We start from the raw sequence: 11,278 nt of genomic DNA, 5'->3' as shown, positions 1-11,278 counted from the left end.
GGGCAGGGGGTTCCAGGTGAGATCAGGTGAGCACAGGTGTGGCCTGGGAGAGGTTTTGGAGTGGGTTGGGGGAGCCGCGGGGAGGTTTTTGGGGCTGGGGGAGGAGGGTGTCGCTGTCCAGGTGTGCCCAGGTGTAACCCAGGTGTGCCCAGGTGTGTCTCAGGTGTGCCCAGGTGTATCCCAGGTGTGCCCAGGTGTGTCTCAGGTGTGACCAGGTGTATCCCAGGTGTGCCCGGGTGTGTCTCAGGTGTGCCAAGATGTATCCCAGGTGCCCCCAGGTGTGCCCAGGTGTATCTCAGGTGTGCCCAGGTGTGCCCAGGTGTAACCCAGGTGCCCCCAGGTGTGGCCAGGTGTATCTCAGGTGTGCCAACATGTATCCCAGGTGCCCCCAGGTGTGCCCAGGTGTATCTCAGGTGTGCCCAGGTGTAACCCAGGTACCCCCAGGTGTGCCCAGGTGTGTCTCAGGTGTGCCCAGGGTGTATCCCAGGTGTGCTCAGGTGCGTCTCTCCGCAGGGCTCTGTTTCCTGGAGCCGACTCTGTTGATGCTGGACGAGCCACGAATCACCTGGACCTGAACGCCGTCATCTGGCTCAACAAGTGCGGGAACGCGCACACCTGGGGGGTGGGGGGGGCGCTCCGGGAAAACGCGGAATTTGGGGCACACCTGGGGCCCTTCCGGGAAACTCCACGGGGATTTCGGGGGCAGTTTTAAGGGAAATTTTGGGGGATTTTTTGGGGGATTTTTGGGATTTTAAGGGGAATTTTTGGGGGAACTTTTAGGATTTTAAGGGGAATTTTGGGGGGATTTTTTGGGGGTTTTTTGGGATTTTAAGGGGAATTTTTTTGGGGATTTATGGGCTTTTAACAGGAATTTTGGGGGAATCTTTTTGGGAGTTTTTAGGATTTTTTTAGGGGAATTTTTGGGATTTTAAAGGGAATTTTCGGGGAATTTTTTGGGGGGTTTTTGGGATATTAAGGGGAATATTTTGGGGTTTTTGGACTTTTAACAAGAATTTTGGGGGAATCTTTTGTGAATTTTTAGGATTTTTTAGGGGAATTTTAGGGGAATTTTTGGGATTTTAAGGGGAATTTTCGGGGAATTTTTTTTTTTTAATTTTTGGGGGAGTTTTGGGAATTTTTATGGGAATTTTGGGGGAATTTTTTGGGAAGTTTTGGGATTATCAGGGGAATTTTAAAGGAATTTTTGGGGATTTTTACAGAAAATTTCGAGGTATTTTTTGGGTGGATGTTTTGGGGGTATTTGGGGAGAAATTTGGGGAATTTTGATGTTCTGAGAACTCCCAGAGTTCCCATTTTCCCCCTCAAAATTCTATATTTTCTCCAAAACTTCATTTTCCCCCCAAAAATCTCAGTTTTTTTTTTCCTCCCAAAATCCCCATTTTTTTCTCCCTAAACTTCCCATTTTTCCCCCCCCAAACATCCCTGTTTTCCTCCCAAAAACCCCCCCATTTTTTTTTTATTTTCCCCAAAATTTTGGGTTTTTTCCCCCCCCCCCCCCCCCCCCAGATTTTGGTTTTTTTTTTTTTTTTTTTTTCCCAAAATCTCCGTTTTTTCCCCCAAATCCCCTCAGTTACCTGCAGAGCTGGAAGAAAACGCTGCTGGTGGTTTCCCACGACCAGGGGTTCCTGGACGACGTCTGCACCGACATCATTCACCTGGATTCCCAACGGCTGCACTACTACAGGGGCAACTACAGTGAGGATTTTGGGTCAAAAAATGGGAAAAACGGGAAAAATTAAAAAAAAATGGGGAAAAATGGGAAAAAATTGGGGAAAATTGGGGAAAAAATGGGGAAAAATGGGGAAAAAATGGGGAAAAAAATGGGAATTCATCCACCTGGATTCCCAACGGCTGCGCTGGTACAGGGGTAACTACAGTGAGGATTTGGGTCAAAAAATGGGAAAAATGGGAAAAATTAGAAAAAAAATGGGGGAAAAAATGGGGGAAAATGGGGAAAAATTGGGGAAAAAAATGGGAATTCATCCACCTGGATTCCCAACGGCTGCGCTGGTACAGGGGCAACTACAGTGAGGATTTGGGTCAAAAAATGGGAAAAATGGGAAAAATTAGAAAAAAAAATGGGGAAAAATTGGGGGAAAAATGGGAAAAAATGGGGAAAAAATGGGAAAAAATGGGGAAAAAATAGGGAAAAAATGGGAATTCATCCACCTGGATTCCCAACGGCTGCGCTGGTACAGGGGCAGCTACAGTGAGGTTTTGGGTCAAAAAATGGGAAAAATGGGAAAAATTAGAAAAAAAATGGGGAAAAAATGGGGGAAAATGGGGAAAAATTGGGGAAAAATGGGAAAAAATGGGGAAAAAATGGGAATTCATCCACCTGGATTCCCAACGGCTGCGCTGGTACAGGGGCAACTACAGTGAGGATTTGGGTCAAAAAATGGGAAAAATGGGAAAAATTAGAAAAAAAATGGGGAAAAAATGGGGAAAATGGGGAAAAATTGGGAAAAAATGGGAAAAAATGGGGAAAAAATAGGGAAAAAAATGGGAATTCATCCACCTGGATTCCAACGGCTGCGCTGGTACAGGGGCAACTACAGTGAGGATTTGGGTCAAAAAATGGGAAAAATGGGAAAAATTAGAAAAAAAATGGGGAAAAAATTGGGGAAAATGGGCGGAAAACTGTGGGGAAATGGGAAACAATGAGTTGGGGAAATGGGGAACAATTGGGGGAAAAGTGGGAAATATTGGGAGAAAAATGGGTGGAAATATAGAAGAAATTGGAAAAAATGGGGGAAAATTGGGAAAATGGAGAAAAAATGGGGAAAAAAATGGGAATTCATCCACCTGGATTCCCAAGGGCTGCGCTGGTACAAAAAAAAATTGGGAAAACCATAGGAAATAATGGGGGAAATGGGGGAAAAATTGGGGAGATTGGGAAAATGTGGAAATGGGGCTCCACAGTGGCCTTTAAGAAGATGTACCAGCAGAAGCAGAAGGAGCTCCTGAAGCAGTTCGAGAAGCAGGAGAAGAAACTGCGCGATCTCAAGGCCGGGGGCAAATCCACCAAGCAGGCGGTGAGGGACCCCAGGAAATTCGGAATGGTCCCAAAAAAATATAAAATAATCCCCCCAAAAAATTGAAATAATCCCCAAAAAGTTGAAATAATCCCCAAAGATGTTTATAGTAATAACTCAAAAAAATTTAAAATAACGCCACCAAAAAAATTCAAAATAATCGCCCAAAACCCCAACCCATCCCAACCCAACTCAACCAAACCCAACTCAACCCAACCAAACTCAGCTCAACCCAACCCAGCCCATCCCAACCCAACCCAACTCAACTCAACCCATCCCAACCCAACCAAACCCAACTCAACCCAACCAAACTCAGCTCAACCCAACCCAGCCCATCCCAACCCAACCCAACTCAACTCAACCCATCCCAACCCAACCCAACCCAACCCAACCCAACCCATCCCAACCCAGCCCATCCCAACCCAACCCAACTCAACTCAACTCAACCCAACCCATCCCAACTCAACCCAACCCAACCCATCCCACCCCAACCCAACCCAACCCATCCCAACCCAACCCAACCCAACCCATCCCAACCCAACCCAACCAAACCCAACTCAACCCAACCCAACCAAACTCAGCTCAACCCAACCCAGCCCATCCCAACCCAACCCAACTCAACTCAACCCATCCCAACCCAACCAAACCAAACCCAACGCAACCCAACCCAACCAAACTCAACCAAACTCAACCAAACTCAACTAAACTCATCCCAACCCATCCCAACTCAACCCAACCCATCCCAACCCATCCCATCCCATCCCATCCCAACCCAACCCATCCCAACCCAACCCATCCCAACCCATCCCAACCCAACCCATCCCAACCCATCCAACCCAACCCAACCCAACCCAACCAACCCAACCCAACCCAACCCAACCCAACCCATCCAACCCAACCCAACCCAACCCATCCAACCCAACCCAACCCAACCCAACCCATCCCATCCCAACCCAACCCATCCCAACCCAACCCATCCCAACCCATCCCAACCCAACCCATCCCAACCCATCCAACCCAACCCAACCCAACCCAACCAACCCAACCCAACCCAACCCAACCCATCCAACCCAACCCAACCCAACCCATCCAACCCAACCCAACCCAACCCAACCCAACCCAACCCAACCCATCCCATCCCATCCCATCCCAACCCATCCCATCCCATCCCATCCCAACCCAACCCATCCCAACCCAACCCAACCCAACCCATCCCAACCCAACCCAACCCATCCCATCCCAACCCAACCCAACCCATCCCAACCAACCCAACCCATCCAACCCAACCCAACCCAACCCATCCAACCCAACCCAACCCAACCCAACCCATCCCAACCCAACCCATCCCAACCCATCCAACCCAACCCAACCCAACCCAACCAACCCAACCCAACCCAACCCATCCCAACCCATCCCAACCCAACCCAACCCATCCAACCCAACCCATCCCAACCCCCCGTAGGAGAAGCAGACCAAGGAGGCTCTGACGCGCAAGCAGCAGCGCTGCCGGCGCCGAGCGACCCCCGAAGAGTCGGCCGAGCCCCCGGAGCTGCTGCGCCGGCCCCGCGAGTACTCGGTGCGCTTCACCTTCCCCAACCCGCCCCCCCTGAGCCCCCCGGTGCTGGGGCTGCACGGTGAGTGGGGGCACGGGGAACAGAAATTGGGGTCGGGATAAAAATAAATAAATGTGGGGTTGGGGGGGGGAAAATGGGATTTTTGGGAAAACTTGTAAGGGGGTTTTGGGAAAAACGAATATAGGGGTTTGGGGGATGTAAATAACTAAATATGGAGGTTGGGGGAAAAAAATAAATGTGGGGTTGGGGGATAAAAATAAATGTGGGTTTGGGGCGGAATAAATAAATGTGGGTTTTGAGGGGAAAAATAAATAAATATGGGGGGTTTTGGAGAAGTAAATAAATATGAAGGTTTTGGGGGAATAAAATAAATAAATATGGGGGTTGGGGATAAAATAAAAATATGGGGGTTGGGGGGGAAATGGGATTTTGGGTCAGGGGGATTTGGGGGGTTGTGAAAGGGTTTGGGGGAATTTTGGGGGGGGTCTCAGGATGAGTTTTGGGGTCTCAGGATGGATTTGAGTCCTCAAGTTAAATTCTGGGCTCTTTCCCACCCCCCAAAATTCCCCAATATCCCTGAAAAATCCCCAATTTTTCCCCCCAAAATCCCCGATTTTTCTCCAAAATCCCCAAATTTCCCCCACAAATCCTGGATTTCCCCCCAAACCCCAGGCGTGGATTTTGGCTACGAGGGTCAGGAGCTGCTGTTCCGCAACTTGGATTTTGGGATCGACATGGAATCCCGAGGTGGGACCCCTAAAAATTCCCTGGAATGGCCCCAAAAATCCTTCGGGAGGGGGTCAGGGGGATCCCGAATTCATTTGGGATTCCCCAAGTTTTCCTCTTTCCCCCCCCCCCCAAAAAAAAAATTTCCAGTTTGCATCGTGGGCCCCAACGGGGTCGGGAAGAGCACCCTGCTGCAGCTGCTGACCGGGGCCCTGACTCCGGTAGGGACCCAAAAATGGGGTCGTGGACCCCAAAAAAATGGGGTTGGGGACCCCAAAAATGGGGAGAGGGACCCTGGAAGTGGGAAAAGGGAGCCAAAAAATGAGAGCAGGGATCTCAGAAATGGGGAAAGAATCCTAAAAATTGGGATAGGGACTCCAAAAATGGGGAGAGGAACCCCCAAAATGTGGGGAAAAAGGAATAGGGGGAAGGAAAAAATCCCCCCAAAAAATGCAGGAAGGAAATGCCCAAAAATGGAACAAAAATGCCCCGAAATCTTCAAATCGTGGGAGAGAGAGACCCGCGAAAAATGGGGAGGAGGAAAAATCCCAAAAAAAGGGAAAACGTCCCCAAAAACAGGAGGGAGGGAAGGACAGAAAACCTGGGGTGGGAAACCCCAAAAAACAGGAGGGAACCCCCCCCAAAAAATGGGGAGACCCCAAAAAACGGGACCAGAGCCCAAAACTCGGGGGAGCCCCCAAAAATTTGTGGTTTTTGTTTTTTTTCCCTCGCCTGATTTATTTATTTTTAACCCTTTCCTCCCCGATTTGTGCGCAGCTCCGGGGGCAGATGAGGAGGAACCATCGGCTGGTAAAGGGGGCGGGGCCAGAGAGGGCGGGGTACAATGGGTGTGGCTTGATATGTAGATGAAGGGTGTGGCTTAAAGGGGTGTGGTCTAATATGTAAATGAATAGTGTGGCTGTAAAGGGGGTGTGGCTTTAGCCAGACCATGGCAGAACTGAAATTTGGGGTGGGCGTGGCAATGGGGGTGGATGTGGGAGGTTTGGGTGGGTGTGGCAGGTGAGGTGATGGGTGTGGCAGGTGAGGTGATGGGTGTGGCGGGTCAGGTGATGGGTGTGGTGGGTCAGGTGATGGGTGTGGCGGGTCAGGTGATGGGTGTGGGCAGTCAGGTGATGGGTGTGGCAGGTCAGGTGATGGGTGTGGGCAGTCAGGTGATGGGTGTGGTGGGTCAGGTGATGGGTGTGGCGGGTCAGGTGATGGGTGTGGGCAGTCAGGTGATGGGTGTGGCGGGTCAGGTGATGGGTGTGGCCGGTCAGGTGATGGGTGTGGCGGGTCAGGTGTTGGCTGTGGTGGGTCAGGTGATGGGTGTGGCTGGTCAGGTGATGGGTGTGGCGGGTCAGGTGTTGGCTGTGGTGGGTCAGGTGATGGGTGTGGGCAGTCAGGTGATGGGTGTGGTGGGTCAGGTGATGGGTGTGGCCGGTCAGGTGATGGGTGTGGGCAGTCAGGTGATGGGTGTGGTGGGTCAGGTGTTGGGTGTGGCGGGTGAGGTGATGGGTGTGGCAGGTTTGCATGGGTGTGGCGGGTTGGGGATGGGTGTGGCCGGTCAGGTGATGAATGGGCGTGGCTAACCCCTCCGTGGCCCCGCCCCCCGCAGAAGGTGGGGTTCTTTAACCAGCAGGCGGCCGAGCAGCTGCGCATGGAGGAGACGGCGGCCGAGTTCCTGCAGCGCAGCTTTAACCTGGCTCACCAGGACGCCCGCAGGTGCCTCGGCCGCTTCGGCCTCGAGGGCCACGCCCACACCCTGCAGATAGCCAAGCTCTCAGGTGGGCCTGGGGGGGGTGGCTGCCGCGGGGGAGGGTGTGGCTAGCGGCTGGGAGGGGGGTGGGTGTGGGTTAGAAGGTGTGGCTAGTGTTTGCGGGGTCATGGCTAGTGCCCGGAGAGACGCGGTTGCCTCCTGGAAGGGTGTGGCTAGTGCCTAGGGGGTGTGGCTAGTGCTTATGGGGGCGTGGCTAGTGTCTAGGACGTGTGGCTATGATCTGGAAGGGCGTGGTTGCCACCTGGATGGTTGTGGCTACTACCTGGAAAGGCGTGGCCAGTATTTAGGAGACGTGGCTAGTGTCTGTGGGGTTATGGCTAGTGTCTTTGGGGGCGTGGCTATGACCTGGAAGGCCGTGGTGACCCCAGAGAGGGTGTGGCTACCACCTGGGAGGGGATGGCTACTGTCACGGGGTGGTGGCTTTGCTACATTAAGACTTTAGGATGAGCCGGCCCTTTAAGAAAAGGGTGTGGCTTCACTGAAGAAGGTGTGGCCAGTGCAATGATGGATGGGTGGAAAGGGGCGAGGCTTAACACAGACAAAGAAATGGGCGTGGCCCAGTGCTAAGCCCCACCCCTTCTCCAGGTGGGCAGAAGGCTCGGGTGGTGTTCGCCGAATTGTCCTGCCGGGAACCGGATGTGCTCATCCTGGTGAGGGGCGGGGCCTGGGAAGGGGGCGTGGTCACTGGGAGGGGCGTGGTCACTGGGAGGGGCGTGGTCCTTCTAGGATGGGTGTGGTCACTCAGGGATGGGTGTGGTCACTGGGAGGGTTGTGGTCACTCAAGGATGGGTGTGGTCATTCTGGGATGGGTGTGGTCACTCAAGGAAGGGTGTGGTCATTCTGGGACGGGTGTGGTCACTCTGGGAGGGGCGTGGTCCCTCCAGGAACGTCCATCCCAGGTGTGACCACACCTGAGTGACCCCTGGCCCCTCAGGACGAGCCCACCAACAACCTGGACATCGAATCCATCGACGCTTTGGCCGACGCCATCAACGAGTACAAAGGAGGTGGGGCCGGGGCGGGGCCGTGGGCGGGGCCGTGGGCGGGGCCGGGGCGGGGCCGTCCCGGTGACGTCCCGGTGCCGTCGCAGCGGTGATCGTGGTCAGTCACGACGCCCGGCTCATCACCGAGACCAACTGCCAGCTGTGGGTGGTGGAGGAGCAGGGCCTGAGCCAGATCGACGGCGACTTCGACGACTACAAACGGGAGGTGCTGGAGGCACTGGGGGAGGTGGTGGTGCACCGGGCCCGGGAGTGACCGCGGAGTGACCGCGGAGTGACCTCTGAGTGACAATGAGTGACCTCTGAGTGTCCTCTGAGTGACCTCTGAGTGACACTGAGTGACCTCTGAGTGACACTGAGTGACCTCTGAGTGACACTGAGTGACCTCTGAGTGACCTCTGAGTGTCACTGAGTGACCTCTGAGTGACCTCTGAGTGACCTCTGAGTGACACTGAGTGACACTGAGTGACACTGAGTGACCTCTGAGTGACCTCTGAGTGTCCTCTGAGTGACCTCTGAGTGACACTGAGTGACACTGAGTGACCTCTGAGTGACCTCTGAGTGTCCTCTGAGTGACCTCTGAGTGACACTGAGTGACACTGAGTGACCTCTGAGTGACCTCTGAGTGACCTCTGAGTGACACTGAGTGACACTGAGTGACCTCTGAGTGACCTCTGAGTGACACTGAGTGACCTCTGAGTGACCCCGAGTGACCCCTGAGTGGCTGCAGGGGTTGGGGTGAAGGGAGGTGTCCGGCCCAGGAGTAATAAACAGTGATGGAGTAAAATGGTGTGGGTGTGGTCAGTGTGGGTGTGGTCAATGGGGGTGTGGTCAGCAGTGGGTGTGACCAATGGGGGTGTGGCCAGTGTGGGTGTGGTCAATGGGGGTGTGGTCAGCAGTGGGTGTGACCAATGGGGGTGTGGTCAATGTGGATGTGACCAATGGGGGTGTGGTCAATGGGGGTGTGGCCAATAGGGATGTGGTCAGTGTAGGTGTGTCCAGCAGTGGGTGTGACCAATGGGGGCGTGGTCAGTGTGGGTGTGGTCAATGGGGGTGTGTCCAGCAGTGGGTGTGACCAATGGGGTGTAGCCAGTGTGGGTGTGGTCAGCACTGTCAATGGGATGACGTCATTGTGCAGACATTGGGGCGTGGTCAGAGTGATGACGTCATCAGGGCCATGGGTGTGCCCTCCCCGCCCCTCCCCCACACAACTCTCGACTCCTTCCCTTGACTTTTTCCGGGATTTCTCCCCAAAAAAAGTTTATTATTAATTAATAATGTACAAAATATACAAAATAGGGAGGGGGGAGGGGGGGCAGAGGGAGGTTCGGCCCCTCCCCCCTCCCCGGCCAAAGTTTTCACAGAAAACAGCGTCCGGCGCGGCCCCTCCCCCACCCCGCCCCTCCCCCACCCCCCCAAAGGCGGCGGCGCAGAGTGGGGGAGGGGCACGGAGTGGGGGGAGGGGCGGCGGTGGCGGCGACCCCCGAGTTTGGGGATGGGGAAGGGAAGATTTGGGATGGGGGAGGGGAAATTTCCTCACCCCTCCCCCCCTCCCAAAAAAAAAAAAAAAAAAGAGGCAGAGTTGGACCCGGATGGGGGAGGGGTGGTGGTGATTAATAAATAATTATTAATTAATATTTTTATTAATTATTCATCCTTGCCCCACCCCCTAGGGGGTTTGGTCACCTTTTGGGGGAGGGTCCAGCCCCCCCTCAAAGGGGGAGGGACACCCCGAGAGGGGGAGGGGAGGCTCTAAAGGGGGGGGGAGGGGGAGGGGAGAGAATTTGGGTCCTGAAAATCCAAGGATTTGACCCAAAATTTAAAAAAAAAAAAAAAAAAAAAATTTGGAGCCCTGAGGGTGTAAAAAGCCAAGAAAAAAAAATTTGAAATTTTTTTTTGCCCCCTAAAAAATGAAAAAAAATTTCGGCCCTAAAAATGAGAATTTCTACCCCTGGGGAAAAAGGTTTTTTCCCCCAGAATTGAAGATTTTACCCTAAAGTTGAGGATTTTTGAGCCCTTGAGGAGGTTAAACCCCAAAATTGAGATTTTCTGCCCCAAAAGTGACAAATTTTTACCTCAGAGGGGCAAATTCCCACCTCATAAATCACAATTTCTGCTCCTGGGGGGCATTTCCACCCCAGAAATGACAATTTCTCTCCCCAAAATGGAATTTTTTTTCCCTCCCGGGGAGGGATTTTGATCCCAGAAATTGGAATTTCTACCCCTTGAAGGAGCATTTGCACCCCGGAAATGACAATTTCTGCCCCCCCCCCCCCTCAAAAAATGAGCATTTCCATCCCAGAAATGAGAATTTTTTTTACTCCTGGGGGAGGATTTCTGCCCCTGGGGAGGGAATCCCACCCTCAAAGTTCCAATTTCCACCTTTCAATTCCAATTCCTGCCCCAAAAGTGACGATTTTCCCCCCAAAATTCTGATTTCCACCCCTGAACAGGGACTTTTCCACCCCAAAAATCTGAAATTCTGCTCCCTAAATTCCAATTTCCGCCCCTGGAAGGACAATTCCAACCCCATAAATTTGGATAATCACCCCTTGAAGGAGCATTTCCCACTAAATTCCCAATTTCTGCCAAAAAATTTACAATTTCTACCCCAAATTCCCAATTTCTGACCCAAAATTCACATTTCAACCCCATAAAGGAGCATTTCTCCCCCTTAAATTCCAATTCCTGCCCCAAAATTCCAACTCCTGTCCCAAATTTCTAATTCCTGACCCAAATTCCCAACTCCTGTCCCAAATTTCCAATTCCTGACCCAAATTCCCAACTCCTGTCCCAAATTTCCAATTCATGCCCCAAAACACCAACTCCTGTCCCAAATTTCCAATTCCTGACCCAAATTCCCAACTCCTGTCCCAAATTTCCAATTCCTGACCCAAATTCCCAACTCCTACCCCAAATTTCTAATTCCTGACCCAAATTCCCAACTCCTGTCCCAAATTTCTAATTCTTGACCCAAATTCCCAACTCCTACCCCAAATTTCCAATTCATGCCCCAAAACTCCAATTCCTGACCCAAACTTCCAATTCCTGACCCAAATTCCCAACTCCTACCCCGAATTTCCAATTCCTACCCCAAAACTCCAACTCCTACCCCCAAATTTCACCATCACCACCACACCCCAA

General features: G+C 52.3%; 1 protein-coding gene across 1 annotated transcript in view; it reads left to right on the top strand.

Moving 5' to 3' along the window:
• The window catches only part of ABCF1 (ATP binding cassette subfamily F member 1), an 18,708-nt gene extending 9,793 nt beyond the window's left edge, over positions 1-8,915 (top strand). The window contains 12 exon segments of the mRNA XM_062512263.1: positions 498-555; positions 558-597; positions 1,592-1,716; positions 2,944-3,056; positions 4,519-4,690; positions 5,303-5,377; positions 5,507-5,577; positions 6,134-6,166; positions 6,972-7,140; positions 7,719-7,783; positions 8,068-8,140; positions 8,224-8,915. Coding sequence (XP_062368247.1) covers positions 498-555; positions 558-597; positions 1,592-1,716; positions 2,944-3,056; positions 4,519-4,690; positions 5,303-5,377; positions 5,507-5,577; positions 6,134-6,166; positions 6,972-7,140; positions 7,719-7,783; positions 8,068-8,140; positions 8,224-8,390 — 1,161 coding nt within the window. The 3' untranslated portion in view covers positions 8,391-8,915.
• Positions 8,916-11,278: the final 2,363 nt, after the last annotated feature.

Source organism: Cinclus cinclus, chromosome 35, assembly GCF_963662255.1.
Source record: "Cinclus cinclus chromosome 35, bCinCin1.1, whole genome shotgun sequence".
In the NCBI taxonomy this organism is placed as follows: Eukaryota; Metazoa; Chordata; class Aves; order Passeriformes; family Cinclidae; genus Cinclus; species Cinclus cinclus.
Note: the sequence above shows the minus strand (reverse complement) of the source record. Positions and strands in the feature narration are given on the sequence as shown.